Genomic DNA, 20,058 nt, shown 5'->3' with positions numbered 1-20,058 from the left:
ACCAGACAATGCTGGAGCCACTGGCTGTGGTGTGCGTGTCAGAGAGTTTGTGTTTTGCCTGTATGCATTTAAGATCAGGGATAGTGAAACAGCAGCAGAGGAAGCGTCTCTCTTCGGCGCAAAACATTCAAGATGAATCCTTGGTATGAATATTTTGCATGTTACAAATTTAACAGCTGATAAAATAACTCCACAGTTATGATTTCTTTAAAGAAATAGTAGAACTATGTGGTGAAAATATAAAGAGATTATTATGGATTAGGTGAAATTAATCTTGTAGGATTTGAGCAGTGATGGCTGCATTAGCAACATGTCATTTCACTCCCAGTCCAAACGAGGTCATGTGCGTTTTAAGGGGAAATCACAGAGTAGATCTTTCACAGTGCTTCAACCCGCTTGTGATTTTTGACTTTGTTTTTGTTAATGCAACCCACCGCACTGAAATTCAGTAAATAATTTAGCAGTGACATCACAGCACTTAATTGTGAATGGCATTAGCTCTAGTTAAAAGGAGAGGAAAGGATGTAATAATAATAATAGTAATTCATTTTTTGTCCTACGAATATCATATTCAGATCTTAGTATATCACCAAACAAATGAACAAATGGTTAAGAATAATGCTAAAAATTAAGTCACGCCCCAGTCACCCTCCTCCTCTGATAAATAAAGAACAGTTCTGAAGAAGGCTATTAAAAGTTCATGTGTACACGTTTCAAGTATTAAATTTATGTACTCATAATGCATTGTCCCTTTCACATTGCCATAAAAATGTATAGTTTAAAAACATTTTGTCAGTGCTTAAATTAAGGACATTTGTGCGTGTAAAACAAAAGTTTGGCCCTGAACCATATGTGTTATCTACGTTTGTAGAAACCAAAGACACTTAGTTCTTTCTCTGATCATTGAGGCTGGGCGGTTCAAAAACATTCTTGAAGAAAACAGAATGTGTGAGTAATTTGGGTGAAGAAGAAAGTGACTTCCAATTTCTCTCATACTGCACAAACTATGATGACTTAAGAGGGAAAATATTCCACGAAATGGCTTGTCTAACCCCTGATATTTTCTGGTGCTTAGTGACCAAAAGCTAGAATTGTGAAGTTCGCCAATGTTGCTGCAAAAGCCTGGGAGAGAAGGCAAGAAAATGTGTTTTAGCATACTTATTCTGACTTTTCTTTCAGTGCTACACAGTAAAAGTTTCTGTAAATGATCCACCAACTCCATCCTACTCAATGATGAGTTGATTATGTACAATGCTTTGGTTGCCCCATCTTCTTTCCTTTAATGCTGTTTGGTATGTTTACTGGACTCTTGTCCTGGCAAACTTTGATGTTATGGTGTCTTGTACGCCCATGCAGACTGGGTATAATTGTTTGCATAACATACTAAAAAATGATGACTTAATTCATTAATTAATTCACTCACTCTTTGATTCATTCATTCATTCATTTTATTATATGTTTCTTTTTGTCATGTGTTTTGTATCTGCTAAACCTGCAAGGTAAGCTATCAGTCAATTCAATTCAGTTCACTTCTGTTCAGTTAAATTCAGTTTAATTCAGTTCAATTCAAACAACTTTATTAACCCCACTTAAGAGAGAATAATAATTATTTATTATATAACTGTTATTTTGCCGCTACAAACATTTACACACAAAAAAACATAATAACGTAATATTAATATCAATATAAAGCACAATATGAATACAATAATCTATGTATGTATTTATCTATCTTGCTTTTCGACCACAGCGCTAGAGGGCGCCCTGTTTGCAGCGGCTCACCTCCTCTCTGCCTCCTGAACTCTGACCTCGGTGCTTGGGTCTGTGGTCGGATCTCATTCGAGGAGGATTTTGCTGGTCAGAAAATGAAAGTATTTATCCAGATGAATGGGTTGTCAGCGCTGTTTGACTAGCTTAGCAGTAGCTACACTCACTCTGTAATACGATTTGCAGGCGCAGCGGTTCACACGGATGCTGTCACTTAATATGACCTACATGTGTTACTCGGTGTCGGGATTTGTTTTGCTACATAGCTAATTAGCTGTTAGCTTGTCAGCTAGCTAGCAAGCAAGCTAGAAAACCGTTGCACCCCGGTGGCTTTAGAAATTAGCGTTCATCAGATGACCACCAACCACTTCTTTTTCCGGGACTCATGACTGTCCTTTTGTCACAATGTTTTTGAGGGTAGTTTTACCAAGTGATAGCGATACTGATAACAGTGAACTAGCTAACCTGAGTTAGCCAGTTTAAAGCCCACCGTGTCGTTAACATTTGAAGCAGCGGTGAGGGACAAGCTAACTGTACAGCCATCAGACGGGCTAGCTAGGATACCGTTTTCTAGCATCAGGGGTTAGCGACGTTTCCAGCGACAATGGCTAACGTGACAGACCTGCAAACAAAATACAGCAAGCTGGCACAGGAGTACTCCAAGGTAAAAACATGTCTACGTCCATTCAATGATGATGAAGTTAGTTGTCATTGATAAATTCACAGTTATTGACCAGGGTGGAGCCCAGAACTTCAGTGGGTTGTGTTAGCCACCTTCTTAAACTGTATCACTGTGCATCTGTAATCGACGAAAAATGCTATTTAAAAGTATTCACACATATACGATACTGGGATTTATTAAAATGAATACCATAGTTGAAGCCAGCCTTATTTTATTGCAAAGAAATACACTCTACTGGGAATTTATTACACTTAGCAGATACTAATTATGCTCTGTAATTGACACTACAGCCCTTCAATAAAGTCTGCAATCATGAAGGTTATATTGTTTTAGAGGTGTTGATTCAATTGTGGACTTAATGGTTATTTTGGGATATGTAGTGGTGTGGATGTGTGGAGATGTAGTGGTACAGTTAAATTTTATTTACTCTTAAGTTAGACTGATCTGTGTATGTTTTTTTAAAAGTAAAAATAGTAAAAGTAAGTAAGTATAACACTGTACAATTCAACAGCACCACAAAGTACAGCCTCCACATCAACAACAACAACAACAACAATAATAACAATAATAATCAACTTTTCTTTATAGTACACGTTTCATAAAAGTGCTTCATCAGAAAAATGCAACACAGAAGCAAAAAAGACATAAAGCTTCAAATCAATCCACAGACAGTCAGTGATAAACAAAATGTAAAAGTGAAGGTAAAAAGTACAGAGACCAGTAAGAATAGTTAAACTGAGAGAATTGATACAAAATATTAATTACAAGAATTAAATTACCTCATTGTTCAATAAACACAACTCTATGAAACTGTTGTAGCAAAAACTGAACATTATATCTGTCATGATTTAATTTAACACAGAAGGTAGAGAAAGCCAGGTGCATTTTTATTTATTTATTTTTTCATTATTTATTTATTTATTTTATTGTCATGCCTTTTGCCAATCCCGAGTGGGTTTGTAAGAGTCTTTTTTAATACCCATTTTCCAGTATGTACATCCAATACAAAACATGTTGAGAAGGAAAATAAAAGAAACATTTAATAAACATGTAGGCAACTGAGCGTATGCTGATATGATGTTGAATTACATGATCAATGTAATGTAAAACAAGATCATATGTCACAGGTTTTGGGTTATCATGGTGTGTTTTAGCTTGCATGTTTTCAGTTCACAGCAATATGTGCTACAGTTTTTACATGTTCAGTGGGTAAAAATCATGGTGTGTTCAAGTGCTGTCAACACTTTTGAAGGTTAATTTGTTAACAAGTGGCAGTTAAGAGACAGTCAAGCCTTTGAGTCTGCGTTTTCTCTTGCGAGCTGTTTGTGCCCTTTGTTTCTGTGTCAGCTGACAGCACGGGGAGCACAGGCTCTTTCCTGTTCAACTCTGATCTCCCCGTTAGCCAAGCACCATATCCTGTTCAGGAAGTGCTGACAATGTAGCTGTCACACATATTGCTCTTCTGCTTAATGAAGTATGTGTCAAAAGCCACAAGCTGAACAGTAAAGAACGCTGAGTATTTTAAACATTTGGTGTTTGTTATGCAGGATAGGATTTTAAAAAAAGCAGCAAACACATTTGACAGACATTATCTGTGTACAGGCAGATGTGAATTCACCTGAGGATGCTGCATACATAATGCATTTGTCTTTATTTAAAAACTGCTTTTGCACCTCAATCCTGACCACTAATAAAACATTCATTTAACTCAGAAAGCACTCTGAGATTTAAACACAAAACAATGAGATTTAAACCTCTTTTACAAGTGAGACTTAGCCAGACAAGACAGGGTCAAAGACCGTTTTAAATTGCATTTATGTTTTATGTCTCAGCATTTTCCTCTGTGTGTTTTCACAGCTCCGCGCCCAGAACCAGGTGCTGAAGAAGGCGGTCGTGGATGAACAGGCCAACTCTGCCTCATTTAAGGTAAAGTCACATGTTTAACAGAAAAAAAAAATAATGATCCACAGCTCTAATACACAATTTTACTCTTGATATAGGCCAGACAATGAAGTCGCAACAATTTTTTGTGAACAACTGTATGTTCATATTTGCTAAATGAAACGAGATGGTCACCTAATCTGACTAGTACTCATTGCAGTGTTGTAATTTAATAGGCTGGAGTTGCACAATAGAGTGTTGCAGTAATGAGTCTTAAAACCTGGAGCTGAGTTAGCATTTTTGAACTTCTGTTCCCCTCATCTTTAAGTCACTGTTTTTTTTAAATGGGTTATCAGTTATAAGCCTGAAATAAGGCCTGTGGTTAACACTAGCTTAAGAGATTTTGTTCTGCCACATAAAATATGTGAGTAAATACCCCTCTTGCAACTTTTGCAGCTTTTTATTGTTTGGCGGTTGCCAAAAAGTCCCAAAATGAGACCACAGAGCTTGAGGGAGACAACAATGCCAAACAGTCTTAACTGCCTCGTGGTGGCAGTGACAATAAAGTCATGCCACAATGGTGTAAATACTTTATAGCCTAACATTAGCTTTTAACTTTTGGAGATTGCATTTACGCTTCAAAAATCATAGAAATAGCGTTACTTTGTGAAGATTATCTCACTGAACAAAATACCCAAGTATCATACACTTTTGTTTGCCGCAGAGATTATTTTCTGGTTTGATTCAAAATCAGATTGAAAAATCCCATTGGCTTTTTGTTGAGGGAACCAGATAGATGCTGACTGCAGAGTTGTCCTACAAAAAAAACGTCACCGCTGCAGTACTCTGTGTGTGTCAGCTCTGCCATATTTGTCAGGGAGGTTTTTTGTTGTTGTTGTTGTTGTTGTTGTTTTCACTATGCAACAGTGCATAGTGTAACATTGTCATGATTTAGAGGCAGGTATTTGCTTAATGTGTGGCTTTGTAAGAAGACATGTACAGCAAGTTTATGCCCAACATGTGTCTTTATTATCCTCATCAGGAGCAGCTGAAGCAGAGGGACCAGAGTCTGAGGAAGCAGGAGCAGGAGATGGACAGTCTCAGCTTCAGGAACCAACAGCTGGCCAAGAGAGTGGAGCTGCTGCAAGAGGAGCTAGCTGTCAGTGAAGCCAAGGGCAAAAAGGGGAAGGTGATCATGAGGGGGAATAAGGGAGAGGCTGCACAGTTGGGTAGAGGGAACAGAATGTACTCATACAGTCATGAAAATTAGTCTGACAGATTAAACATTAGTTTTAAGATTGATTATGAAATAATAATGATTATGATTAAAAACAGTAATGTTTGTAGAGCCAAAGGATCACAATTAACAGCTCTTGTTTATCTCCACCTCCTCAAGAGTAAAGCAGACTCTCCGTCACAGCATGGTCTGGAGACTCAGAATGTTTTTGATGAGGACCTGCAGAAAAAGATAGAAGAAAATGAGCGACTTCACATCCAAGTGAGCAGCCGCACCATGTTTATGTGGTTCTGTTAGTGCTTCGTATATACTGTTAATGTACAGGGGAGGCTATGTGTATGATGACTCTGTTTTCTGTTGTATGCTCATTAGTTTTATGAAGCAGATGAGCGGCACAGGAGGCAGGAGGCCGAGCTTACAACACGACTGCAGGAGCTGGAGAGAGACTCCGAGCAGCACCAGGCTGTTGTGGACGGACTCACCACGAAGTACATGGAAACAATTGAGCGGCTGCAGAGCGACAAAGCACGTTTAGAGGTGAGGATGAGCAAGAGGAGATTGAAGTACATTTTGTGATTGTCAGTTTTAATGATGTTCATTAAATGGTGTTTATTTTTTTCTTTTCCTGATAGTTGAAAGCACAGACCTTGGAGAGGGAAGCAAAGGAGTGCAGAATGCGAACAGAAGAATGGTACGCCCTCCTTTTTATTCACAGTTTCACAATAATTTTATTCATTAATATATATTATCAGGAAGCCAAAAGGGCAATTTGCATATAGGAAATACTCATACATTACAAAATCTGTGTTTAAAAGATCTGGGAAATTATCATACACCAGTATCCTCATTATGTTTTTTACTATTTGATATTAACCGTAAGCAATGTCACAGGAGAGGGTGTGCTTTAATATCATTTGTGATACGGCAGTGAAGCGTTCAGGACTGAGGAGCTCATCACTGTCGTGCCACAAAGACTTTCGTGCAATTTTGCTTAAATATACATTTTTGTCCACTACAGTTGAGATTATTATTGATTTAACAAGTAATACTTTGAAACTTGAGCATATCGGCGTGATTTCTTTCAAAAAACAGGTAGAAGATACAAGTTACAAGAAAATTGCCTGAAATTTAGCAAAAAGTAGTCCGTTATAATGATTAAAAAATATAAATTTAGTTTTCTGGACATTTTTTTTTCAAGTGTTTGTTGTTATTATCTTCTAATAATCTTTCTCTCTCTCTCTCGCTCTCTCTCTCTTAACTCTTAAAACTGATTTTCAGGTCATTTTCTTATCTAATGTCTTGTAATTTTTTGGGACACCGCTTGCAAAGTTGCTCAGTGCCTTTTCAAACATGTTTCCAAAAGAAATCAAACCAATTTTCTCAGTTTTGAATGCATGTAAAATGCACCTGAACACAGCAGAAGAAAAAAAAAAATAGGTCATTCCAGGTTTCAAAGGGTTAAAATGCATTCTTTAATCTGTTTAACTCTGTTTTTTGCTCTCTCTCTCTGCAGTCAGCAGCAGTTGAGGCGGTGCCAGACCGAGTTGAACAGACAGGTGAAGCAAAGCAGCAGCGTTATCCAGGAGAAAGTGCCCTTTAATGACACCAGTGAGTATCTGGCATTGAGCCACAATCTGCTACAGAGCAGACATCTATTTGAGAACGTTTATGTCTTTGTCACTGATACCATAACACCATTCTGCCCTGGAGTAAATACTGTAATGCTACACCAAACTGTAATATTGCACCCAAGGAGGCAGCAGGCTAAAACATTTAAGCTGTGTTTGTTGAGTCAATAAAGTTTAGTTCAGGGACTGAGAATCTGCTCTGGTTTAACTGCCTTTCTCTTTTATCCTACAGAATTTAGTGACTACAACAGCCTAAATGTGCCACCACACAATCGGAGACACCAGGTGAGTGAGGAAACGAGCACATTTTTTAAATGGGTTTACAGTGCACATGCATGTCATCGGTCTACTTCGGTCTAATACTTGTGTCATTCTGTATCACAGTTTATCTACTGTTGTCTAAAGTCAGAATTGTATTTCCCTCAACAGATTAAACATTTACTCTTTTCTTGTTTTAATTATGCAAACTACCAATATTTTATCATTTTAAAAATTTGAGAAAATATGTACAATTAATCAGTAACTGTGGATTCCAGCAGTAATGCTCAGCTATTGTCAGATACTTCTTCAAATACTTCAAATATTCTCTTGATTAATCAAGAAAAGAAAAAGTGGTCAATAAATATACTAAAAGGTGTCTTCTGATGCCTTGTTTTTCCAACAGATCAACAGTCCTAAAGATATTGAAATGACTGTAATGAATAGAAAAAAAACATAAATATAAAATGCGCATAATTTAGAAACTCAAATGTGGTATATATATATATATATATATATATATATACACACACACACACACATATATATATATATATATATATATATATATATATATATATATATATATATATATATATAGTATAGTGAAAGAGTACCTTTGACCACACCCCTCATCACTTGATTTGTGATGCCTCACAAAGAAGCTAATGGCACATACTCAGCCGTTTCACAAAAGGTCCGTTTTCGGCAACCTGAAAAACAGTAGAAAAAGCCACGATTTCAAATATACCCATGTATGTGTCTATAAGACCTAAAATGGTGAGTGTGTGTATTTTTTTTTTTTTTTTGTGGTTTTAGCTGAAAGCACGGGACTTGGCTGGTCAGGCTCTGAGCTTTATTCAGGACCTGGTGGCTGCTCTGTTGAACTTCCACTCCTACACAGAACAGAGAGTGCACATCTATCCCCTGGACTCCTCCATCGAGCCCATCTCCCCTCTAAACCAGAAAGTGAGGCAACTACACACAGTAATGTCAGACTGCCTACCATATAACAGATGCACAATAACGTCATCTAAAATATATTTCTGTATTCAGTGTGCAAACTTAAATGCATAATTCCTCTCTCTTTCTAGTTTTCTCATTATCTACATGAGAATGCAGCCTATGTGCGCCCCCTAGAGGACAGCTTTCTGCAGTTACACCAAAGCATCACAGAGGACACTGTCACAGTACTGGTGAGAGGTTTTCGGACAGGGACAATGTGTGGGCTTGTTCATGATGCTTGCTTAGAATGAAACCGCTTATTGTGTCTTTTTTTTTTTTCTTGAATTTAAGGAGACTGTGGTCAAGCTGAAGAGTTTTGCTGATTATTTCTCTTCATACACCCACTTTCTGCAAAAGATTCTTCCTTACCAGCTGAAAAGGTCAGTGCTGTGTGTGTGTGTGTGTGTGTGTGTGTGAGTGTGAGAGGTAGAGAAATGAAGTGGAGGAGGATTTATCGATCTTCTCCTTTCTTTTCAGCCTGGAAGAAGAGTGCGACGCACCTCTTTGTACTGCTGCCCTTACTGTGAAAAACCAGGAGTTGCAGAGTGATATGAAGAGAGTAACTTCGGTGTTTGAGAAGCTGCAGAGCTACATTAACCTTTTGGCCTTACCTAGTAGGTTAACATATGCAGAAATGCATACCATATCTCACAGATAAATCCATATAAATGTCATTTTGTCTCAGAGACACAATGAAAACATTGAGTCTGTGGCTTGTGTGTTTGTGTAGTTTTAGCTTAAAGGGAATTTTCTGTATTTTTCTACCCGGACCCTATTTTCCCCTATTTTTTGGGTCTAAGGGACTAATGGAGAGAATGATTTTTAAAATTGATCCAGCACTGAGACATGACAGCTGTAGTGGCAAAATGGACCGCAGTATATTCCTTATGGGCAATTGTGCGCTGTCAATTTATGTCCATTGACAGGCTCTTATTGTTATTATTTTGAAGTGTCAACATTATGGCAAGGACCCTACAAAGAAATGGAACATTTTTCTTTATCTTTTGCTGGTCTGTTTGTTAGTGTGACCATGTCTTCCTCGAGAAGAAGTCTTATTCTGGGCACTGGAAACCTTTTAGATAACACAAAGCTTTCTGTTCTCCAACACAACAAACTCTTTCGAGCGCTCCTTTCTCAGACTCTCTCTAATGTTTCTGATGTTTTTTTTTCCTGCAACAAGTCACCTCTTGCTAGATTTCCGAACGAGCCTTCTCCTCAAGCAAGACTTGGTCACAGTAACAAACAGACCAAAAAACAAACATGTTTTGTTTCACTGTAGGGTCTTTTTGTAGTAATGCTGACACTTAAAATAACAATCTGAGTCTGTCAGTGTCAAAAACAAGCAATTTTTTGGATGTTAATTAACGGTGCACAGTTGCCCGTAGAGAACACATTGCAGCTTGTTTTGCCGCTGTGGCTGCAGCTGTCTGTCTCAATAGTGGATCACTTTCAAACATTGTTGTCTCCATTAGTCAGTTAGACACACAAATACAGGAAAAAATGTTCCATGTTGAAGATAGCACAGTTTCCCTTTAATGTAGCAGATCAGGCCCTGAGCTTTATTCAGGAGCTGGTTTTCTGTCTATTATCTCAGTTAATATGTGATAAGAAGAAATACTTTGCAAATTATTGTAAATAATCTTTTTTTTTTTTTTTTAAAAGTAATTTGTCTTTATGGAAAGAATGGGTACTGTGTGTAAAATAATACAACGTGCTTGTTTTACAAACGTGTGCTATGTGTCTCAGGTGTTCGGCAGGATGCCATGCCACAGAGCAGCACCTCAGCTGTCTTCACCCAGCTGGCTGCCTGCCTGCACAGTCTTCACGATGCCATTAAAGGTGAGCAGCACTGAGAGCCATTTATTATCCATTCACAACCAGCACGACGCCACACAACAATTCCCTCACGCAACCACCCAGCTGCTGTTACCATTCATAAAAGTTAGACTCAATTTTCTGTTTTCATGGTAATAACCACCAGCCCAGTCTTTGAAGAGTAAATATCCAGAGGCTTTAGTGAAGCGTCTATCACGCTGTGATGCCAAATGGAAGGATAATTTAGTGCTCTCTGGCAGAGAAGAGTCACTTATGTGCACAGCTGACACATTTGGCTCAGTGTGTTTATGTAATGAGTAACTTTATCTTAGTTCTTTTGGGGACTGTGATTGCCTGTAAATCTGTCACATGCCATTTACCCACCAATCAGTAAGGGAGCATCACAAAACAGCCACGTTTTGGGGGTGCCCAGTAGCTCACCTGGTTAAGCAGGTGCCCCATGTACAGAAGCTGCGTCCTCACCGCAGCGGCTGTGGGTTCAACTCCAACCTGTGGCCCTTTGCTGCATGTCATCCCCTCTCTCTCCCCCTTTCATGCCCATTCTGTCCTATTAATAATAAAGACAAAAGCCCAAAAAAACCCAGCCACCTTTTGATACCAAAAGATGAATAAGAAAATAAAAAAATGTAGCTAGTAAGGCTGTAGACGGGACTCAAAGCCAACACATTCTTTAAATTGTCTCTGCTGCTAATCTGTTTCCTCTCTGTGTGTCCAGAGATGTCAAAGCACTACAACCAGAAGGCTGGCTTAGAGAAGGAACTCCCCACCGTCACCCAGAAGCTCAGCACCACCACAGAGTGCCTGCTGGGATCTTTGGGCTCTCTGACCAGCAGCACTGGCAAGGTACAACCAACAGGGGGCAGGCATCAGCCAGGTTACTTACTCCTATATCATATGTTCAAACAGTGTGATATTTATTAGCTGTAAAGCACAAAAGCTCAATTGTAAGTTACGGTGAGATTTCTCTGCTACTGGATCACTTTGGTGATTTTGTGACCACAGAACAACAGGACTCAGGTGGGCAGCGGTCAAATGTTCAAAGATACCGTCCAACTCACAGTTTGTACAGCTGCTCCCCAGTCAGAGTAAAGGGATAAACGATTTTTCTTTGTGAGTCAAGTGAAGCGTTGGCTTAGATGTGTGTGCTGATGGGAGGCACAAGTCCGGTGGGTTGCAGCGTTGAATAACACGCTGGCACACGATGTGTGGAGCGAGCTGCGCTTTCAGAGTGATCATCTCTGCAGGCAAAAGCTTAATTGCTCAGACATTTATCATCCTGGACACTTGGTGGTGTAATCATCTCTCTGCTGTAAACACACTGGTTAATTTGAGGCTTAACAGAATGCTGAGTAGCTGCGGTGAGATATGTAGGCATTAATTAGTGTTCCTTTAGCTAAGGAGGCTGCAGAGATCTCTTTTATTTGAATGATATGGGATATTATGTCACTATTTTGTTGCAGATTGCCACTTTCTTCAGCAACAACTTGGACTTCTTCACATCATCGGGCTACAGTCCAAAAGGCAGCACAGCAACACTCAACCCCTTGCAGGCAGAGAGTATGCTGGCCAACAAAAAGAAAGCAGCTGCCTATTTCCATGCAATCAAAAAGGTTAGTGTATGCTCAGATATGCTGGTTATTAGCAGGTCTTTACTCATCACAAAGAGTGACCGAGCCTTTACAGTTAAAGCAAAGTTTTATAGCTGCTGTAATTTACGACTCAATTTCTTTTCTTTTTTTTGCCTTTATTCCTTGTTAAGAAAAGAATACAAATAAGTAAAATATGAATAAAGAAAACTGTATACGAATGTAGTCATTACAATTATGAATGCATGTTTTTAATTAATACATGACTATTTCCTCACTATACTTCTTTTGTTTCTTTGTTCAGGCAAGGCCACAGTCTGTTCCATACAGAGAAGCCCTGTCAAACCGTCGTATACTCACCAGCTCCACCGAGAGCAGAGAAGGTCTCACTCAGCAGGTATGATTCAAAATTCGTTAACAATTGATTAATTTATGAAAAAAAAAATGTTCTCATCATTTTGGAGGATATACTCTATTTTATGTGGACAATGTGACCATGTATGAGTCAGTGTGGCAGCCAGGTTTGGTTGCCCTCAAGGCAGTGGCATAATAACACAGAGATAAAGTCAAAAATGTTTCCACATGCAGTTATGTCTGTTGTAGCAGCAGGAGCAACACTATCAATAGTTCCTCCGAAAATGCAGTAATATGGAATATCTAGTCATAACAACACAGAAATTCTTTAACAGGTGCAGAAATATCAGTCTTAAAATGTTGCAACACAGTTATGTGATATTTCAGACGAGTTGCTCTTTAGGGACAGGGAGTGAGATGGCTGGCCAGCAAGCGTCTGCATGTTCTGTTCTGAGCAAGCTCAAAGTGTTTTCTCTTTGTCAATATTTCTCTTGGCCGGTGTATGTGTTTTGATTTGTATTTTCAGCTTCAAGTTCACTATTAAATACACTAAGTCACTAAATGATTGTGTAAAGATAGAGATTAGTGGGCCTCTGCCCTGTGAGCTTCCAGGTTTTGGAAGACCTAGAAGCTGAAAGACCTCAGGACTTTCACATCCCGTTGAGGCTAGTTTTTGATTTGCGATGTAAAACATTTTCTGAACACTGTCCTCTTACTTGCAGTGAACTTTATTAGATAAAAGAAAAACCATTTTGGTCATTAGCGCTTCATCAAGTTAAGATTAATTAAGGTTAATTGCCCTGCACTAAACAAGGACTGATGAACTTATAATGACTTCTTGTGCATGTATAATGTGTTTTATTATTGTATTATTCATGATGATGTATGTTGGTTGTGCTGACTACTGTTGTGAACCAAATTGCCCCTCTGGGACATTAAAGACTTCTAAACTAAACTAAAGTAATCTGGTCTGAGGACCATGGTTTATCTACTAAAGTTTATTGCAAGTAACAGGACGGTGTTAAGGAATTCCCTTTTCTTGACTTTCTGACAATTTCCACCTACGCACCTGTCTACAAGTTTTCGAAGCTGTTCAAGAGCCTCCACATTTCTGATATAAAGCCATTAAAGTATTAAAAAAGTGACTTGACCTCATCTGCTACAAAAACAATTAAAAACATCGTCTGAATTCCTTTCATTCGATCAAAAAATGTTTTTTTAAAATGCTTTGCCCAAATATTGTTTCATTGCAGACTGTTTTGTTATATAGTTTCCCCATTTCTTCCTTAATACTGCCGCCCTTCCACTTCTCCCAACCTTTGCTCAACCCTCTTCCCACAAGCTCACTGTCCAACCCTCTCCTCTCCCTGTTGGCCTCCTGCAGGTGCAGCAGAGCCAGGAGAAGATTGCTCGGCTGGAGCAAGAGAAGGAGCACTGGCTCCTGGAGGCCCAGCTGGGGAAGGTGCGGTTGGAAAAGGAAAACCAGCGCATTGCGGAGCTGGAAGCGCAGCTCGCGGCAGCTCTAGGGGGAAGTCCAAATTCACAACCAGCCACAGCCAGCACGCTCGCAGAGAGCCATGAGGAAGCAGAGAAGGAGCAGAGGGCTGCTGGGAAAGAGACTACGCTGTGCACCAGCCTGGTACAGTCACTCTGCTGGCTGCTGTTAGTTTTCGCTTGCAGAGGATGTTTTCTGCCCATGGCACTGGTGTCTGATTTGCTTCAACAAAGGGAGTATTACCGTTCTTTTCTCATAGCTCCCACGCTAAGCAAGTTTTTGCTTAATAAAACTCAGACTCCCAAATGTGCTGATGTGGCAGAATAGATGAATACTGTTGTTTATATAAGTCAATGCAGAGTTCACCGTGCAGTCACAATCCAGGGCAGTTTGACTCATCAGTCTCTGCTCTATTTGGGCATCAGCTTTTGTTTTAATTATCTCTTGCTTGCTAGTTTGTCCTAACAGGCCTGTTTGTGCTTGAAGTGGATTTTAAAACATCAGATTCATGGTAAAGTTCATGTTAATGTTTCCTCTCTTTTGTCTTTTCACCAGGTTGGCATGTTGTGCACAACACCTACAGTTGAGCATGTGAGTTGTCATGCAAAGAAAATATGTTTAAAAACAATACCCACTAGAGGGAAAGAAATCTTATCTAGCTGGATGTTGTGTCTGTGTTTGCAGGTGGGAGACGAGGAGTCCAGAGAGCAGCTGATAAAGACTCACTACATGGCCAGAGTAGGAGAGCTCACCACCCAGCTCCAGATTTCAGACAGCAAAGCAGTGCACTTTCACTCAGAGGTAAGGCCCAAATAAGCTGCTTCTTTTGACATTTTGTTTATTTGGTTTCACTTCGCAGCCACCATCATACAATCATCAATTAAGTTATTTTACAGAGTGAACCAAAACTAACAAATAATTAAAAAATAAAACATATCAAAAAAAAGTTATCACATTTAAACAAAAGAAGTGCTTTTTGGGGAAATATACATTTTCCACTTCTTCCAAATTTCTTCAAATTTAGTTTCCTAAAGCCTAATTGAAAAGGTAATTCTTTCCATTACAAAAATTTCATAAATAATATCATACCAGTTCTCCACAGATGTGGCATCTGGCTGGTGCCATTTCCTTGTAACTGCTTTTTCAGCAGCTAAACAGCTAATTGTTATCCCAAATATAGTCACTGATTCCTTACTAAATCTTGCGCCAAAAAGCATTTACTTTTGGACAGGCCAAAACAAATGGTAGTGGTTGGCTTCCCGGAAGCCACACTTCCTCCAGCAACTGGAATTGCCTGTGTGATGGGGCTTCTGAGCAGGTGTAATAAAAAATCTGCAGAGGCTTTTCCAGCCAAAAGTCCTCCATTCAGTTGAGCTCGATATCCTCCATTGAAATTCACAATATTTCTTCCTAACTTCTTCTTAAATACAACCATTAGATTTAAACTGCTTCTTATTGCAAAGAACTAACTTTTCCATCGCGCACAGCCTCTCTAACATTGCATGTCATCTGGAAAGAGATATGGAAACTTTTACAACCTCCACTAAAACATCCAAAAACACTTGGTGCAGAACAGTCACTTGCCCTGTCCCCTCATGTGCGCTATTTTTGTCTGCTTCTTTAATTTGCCTGAGAACTGAGAGCAAAAAGCTGAACCAGGAGTTAACCTTGTTTCTGTTCATTCCTCTTTGTACGCAGGAAATGGTTTTTGAGCTCCATTATTACCATGTGTTGCCTTTTTTTACTGAAAAACTGACACCTTTTATTTTTAGTATTACTGTGAGGCTTGATCTGAATGTGGATACTTTTCTAAGTGACTAACTGGCATGTCAATCATCCGCACTTTGTGTCGTAGCAACAGGAATGCACCTGATCTTAAGTAGGTGTCTCAGGTATTAAACTGTCACTTCTTCAAACTGTGCATTTACCTTTGGCACTGTCCTCAGATGTACCCATTACTCGAAGAAATATCTCTCTTTATTGCAGCTTTTGAACAAGATCTGTAATATGGGCAAGCCATGCATTAAACATATCAGGGGACAGCGGTTGTTTACTTTCCTTTTTCCCTCTCTAGTGTCGGGCTTTGGCCAAGAGATTAGCCATTGCAGAAAAGTCACGGGAGACTCTGAGCGAGGAGGTCAAGGTGGCTAATCAGAACATCACACGCTTGCAGGTAAAATGCATTCTCATTACCAAAGAGCTTCTGTTTAGGTATATACACTACTCCAAACTCAGGACATTCTCAACAGCTTTGTTTACATGCAGGAAATATTCAGTTGAAGCCCTTTTTGGGGAAAAAACAATATTCCTTCTAAGCTGTTAACATGGCTGATGGATGCAGCTATGTGCACTACGATTAAAGTGCCCCGATGTGTCCTTAATCACGTCAAACACAGCCTCCCTCTTTCATTCCTTCAACACTTTCCCGAAAAGGTTAACATTGCAGTATTAGAGCATATCTAAAAACCTGCTGACATCCAAGTCTTTAAAAATGTTAAAAGTAGGTGTGTTTCTCTTTACCACCAGACTCTGGGCCTTTCTTTAGGGCATGTATCTCCATCCCAGCCTTACAAAGTGTCGTGTGTGTACAGAGGAGTGGAGGAGAAGAGTGTCACAAACTGCATTAAAAACCTAAACTGAGATGATATTCAGAATGGGCTGTATACGTGTCCAAAAAATGCTCCTAAAACCCAAAAAGTCATATCTGCTGTCTTAATCGGAAAAATGCTCCATGTGGAAAGAGGCCTAAGAATATCCAAACTTAGAATGCCAATCCCAAATATTGTCATATTCGGAATAATAGTGAAATATTAGCGTGGATGTAAATGTAGTCACTGTAACTGTGATGTTTCAAACAGGATGAGCTGACCACAACGAAGAGGAGCTATGAAGACCAGCTCAGCATGATGAGCGACCACCTGTGTAGTATGAATGAGACTTTGAGCAAGCAGAGAGAGGAGATCGACACACTCAAACTGGGCAGCAAGGTATAGCACTCAGACAGATTCTTTTTGTGTGTTTTTTTTTTTTTATCCCTTTTAATTGTAAATTGTCAAAACAGCTGTCTGTCTGAATGAAGCTTTACTCTCAGGTTTGTTTTCAGCTGTCACATGCCGTCAGTCTCCATATAAATAAATCTAAAAGCTCCGTCATTAAAGAGGGCTGATAAAAAACCCAGTGGCTTCAGGGAGCGTGAAGGATCATTTCGGGTTTGGCGGTGAAATGTGACATTGTAAAGTTTCTGTCAGTTATGAGGTTGAACTGGGAGGTCATCTGTGGTGTTGTGGTAGCTGCCGGGCCTGATGGGAAAAGCACCTGCTGGAACCATCTGAAGAAGTCATTAGGTTAAAACCGCAGAAATGGAGAGGCCTGTTTTTAAGTGTGCATGTTCCTGCTTGTGTGCACACAGATGGCTACGTGTTGCAAAGCTGCAGGACCGAACATGTTTCTGAATTAAAGGTGGTGATTTTCTGTGGAAGGCCAGAGACAAGCCTCGGCATGTTTTTAGATTGGGAAACAGAATCTAAAACAAAGCTGTCTCAACTTATTGCATGTAAACGCAACACAGTGTTTAAAGTGATGTACCAATCCCGGAAATTACTTGATCTAATTTTCTGCAGAACTGAGCTTGTATTTTCTGTTTCCTCTAGGGAAATGCCAAAAAGAATAAAGGTCGCTAGAGCTGCCCCCTAAACTTTGGCTCCATTTTGGCATCACAAAGGATCGGTTCTGTGGAGCCTCCCAGCAGCGTCCTGGTACCAACACCATCACCAAACCACAGGACGGCTACATGAGCCTTAGATCCCTCCACTGCTAGGCAGTGAACTTATTACGAAGGCTTGAACATGTTTTGACTGAAGAAGCTTCTTTTTTTTCCCCCCTTTTCCTTGTCACAGCACCAGTTATAACACAACATGATTCGCTGAGAATGCTTTCTGAAACAGAACCGGAAGCTGCTGCTTGACCTTTTTGGCCAAAGCAGGATGGGAGAGAAACAGCTTTTCCCCCAAAAGGGACAGAGAAAGATAAACAGCGGGGACAGTTGAGGTTGGTAATGCTCACTGCAGTCAAGACTTGAAGACCAAACCCTGTTGATCAGTGTGTGTACTTTTCCTGCTTTTAGCGTACGTGTCAGAGAAAATGAAATCCTTACTGCTTATCTGTGGGAGGAGGCGAACAGAGCAAATGTTGGTGTGGCTGTTATGTGTGCAGAGTGCTGTCTCATTGTATGACTGTGGCACCAGGCTTACAACATGTGTTTTACACTTAATTTTTTGTTTTGCTTTTTGAGTTAAAATTTGAAATGATTTGTGCAAGGTCCTGTATGTCTACATACAGCATAATACCCCGTACAACTAATGCATATATCAAAAGCTTCTGTAAAGAAGGGCTTCAAAACCTGAATGAACAACTAACAGAGAAACGCTTGAATTCCTTTCTCATTTTGGAAAGTTTTCAGTCCTCCCGTAATGGAGAAAAGACAAGAAATGCCTGCCTTGAAGCACTGATTAACTGCGTTTACTGAGACAAAAGGGTAGGATGGACGAGTCGGAGCTCGTGAAATAGTGTCAGTCTGTGTCTGTGAAGTTACTCTGTAACAATAGTCGTTTTTATCACCAAAGTGTGGATGTGAACTCAAAAGCCTGGTGTGGCACAACAGTCTCTAAACTTCATGTTGTACTATGTATGGACAAAAAGGGTTAATAATGTGAATATACACTCATTTAAAATCATTATATAATTGTACTGTAACATTTCTAAAAACTATATATATCTATATATATATACACACACAAAGGCATTTATTCAGAGGTTACAAAATGTTATTTTCTACAAAATTTGGAAAGCTGAGTCTTTAGCCAGTCGTATGTGTGTCTCCTATAAGGCTAGATTACTGGGATTTGTGTCGGAGCGAGGTTGGTCCGTACTGTAACTGGTGCTTTGACAAACTAATTCATGAGTCATGGCAGGGTGCAGTTAAAGTTTACAGTAAACTAGAACTTCTTTGGCTTGTAGTGACATGAGGAAAATGAGAGAAAATGCCCAGAAGTAGTTATGAGCAGTTCATGTAAACCTCTTGTTTTCCAGTCAACACCTGCCAGCAAACCTTTGATCACAAGGATTTGCCAACGCCCCCCGAAGCTGAAAAAAAAAGCCCTTGTTTTCTCACATTGTAACCTGTTCAAAAGCACATTAAAAAAAATGTGAAACAACATCAAAGAAAGCTTGTTGAACATTTAAATGCTTTATGTATTTAGCCAGTTATTAATGATTTTGTCTGACCTAAGTTTTCGTGCTGCATTTCTGGGAGTAGGAGGAAACTAAATTGCCTATAATTTAAAAACCAAAAAACAGCCAGTAACACACCCTAACCACTGGGAAATAAGGCAGCACCACTGAACTGGACATATGAGAACTGGAGGATTACTGTTTGATGTCGTCACTTTGTTTTGGAAGGAAAAACACATTGTGTCATTTTAGTTTAATTCATGATGCTTTCAAATACTCTTGGTACATTGCTTCAGAGGGCAAAATAGTAATGAACTGCACTTACTTTTGCATTTAAGAGCTTTTGGCCATAAATAATAAGAATAATTTGGTGGTTTTCATTTTTGTATTTCAAGAAACAGGCTGCAGAATTAATATGACAACATACAAGATACATGCAACAGTGGGAAAGTGACCTTCCAAAATATCCTGCTTGAAATGTTGTATTATGTACTTTTCAAGTACAAAAAAAATATGAAAGATGTAGTTTTTACATATAAATCGACACAATTAAGTGACATGGGTAGTTCTTAACAACCCATTTTATTCCTCATGAGCATAATTAATGTTTTATTGTAAGGGACTGAGCTTCAAATTACTACAGAAATATGCATGACCTCAAATAACCGTATTTCACAGTTCCTGGCTATGATAAATGGTGTGATTTTTTTTATATTTTTAAAGAAAACATGTCTTCAAACCCACTTGCAGGTTTGGTGGTTCTGAGGGTCTTGTAAAAAAAAAACAAAAAAAAAAAAACACACTCCCTCCCCAGTGCTTAAAAAATGTGCACCACTGCCTCCCATCTCATAAATAATGAACATTCCCTTACCTCTATGTTTCACCCTTTATTCAGGTCCATCCCTTGCTGAATCTGCAGAGGTGCAACACTGCCATTAGGCCAAAATTAGATGCTATACATGGGCCCACTGCATTAAAGTTTGAGATACAGGGTTCCCACGGTCATGGAATACCTGGAACAGTCATGGAATTTTGCTGTCACATTTTCCAGGCTTGGAAAAGTCAGGGAATAAGTAAAAATCATGTTAAGTTTTAAAAAA

The 20,058-nt window shown here is 39.3% G+C and overlaps 1 protein-coding gene across 2 annotated transcripts; it reads left to right on the top strand.

Annotated features, from left to right (window-relative positions):
- Nucleotides 1–1,801: 1,801 nt before the first annotated feature.
- Nucleotides 1,802–18,953, top strand: ppp1r21 (protein phosphatase 1, regulatory subunit 21). Of its 2 annotated transcripts, none has more exons than XM_088087042.1 (22): nt 1,802–2,431; nt 4,307–4,375; nt 5,373–5,489; nt 5,727–5,828; nt 5,940–6,104; nt 6,200–6,258; nt 7,081–7,175; nt 7,428–7,480; nt 8,273–8,422; nt 8,548–8,649; nt 8,750–8,838; nt 8,936–9,072; nt 10,205–10,297; nt 11,010–11,137; nt 11,755–11,904; nt 12,185–12,277; nt 13,619–13,873; nt 14,285–14,320; nt 14,414–14,530; nt 15,804–15,902; nt 16,588–16,716; nt 17,380–18,953. In XM_088087042.1, the coding sequence occupies exons 1-22, from the start codon at nt 2,372–2,374 to the stop codon at nt 17,407–17,409; spliced, it is 2,328 nt and encodes a 775-aa protein (XP_087943168.1). In that variant the 5' UTR covers nt 1,802–2,371; the 3' UTR covers nt 17,410–18,953. The 2 variants fall into 2 exon arrangements, with proteins under 2 accessions (XP_087943168.1, XP_087943167.1); XM_088087041.1 differs by having other exon boundaries at nt 1,803–2,431; nt 5,373–5,519.
- Nucleotides 18,954–20,058: the final 1,105 nt, after the last annotated feature.

Source organism: Plectropomus leopardus, chromosome 13 (genome assembly GCF_026936395.1).
Source record: "Plectropomus leopardus strain MGB_pleo_1.0 chromosome 13, ASM2693639v1, whole genome shotgun sequence".
In the NCBI taxonomy this organism is placed as follows: domain Eukaryota; kingdom Metazoa; phylum Chordata; class Actinopteri; order Perciformes; family Serranidae; genus Plectropomus; species Plectropomus leopardus.
This window is presented reverse-complemented; position numbering and strand designations above follow the sequence as displayed.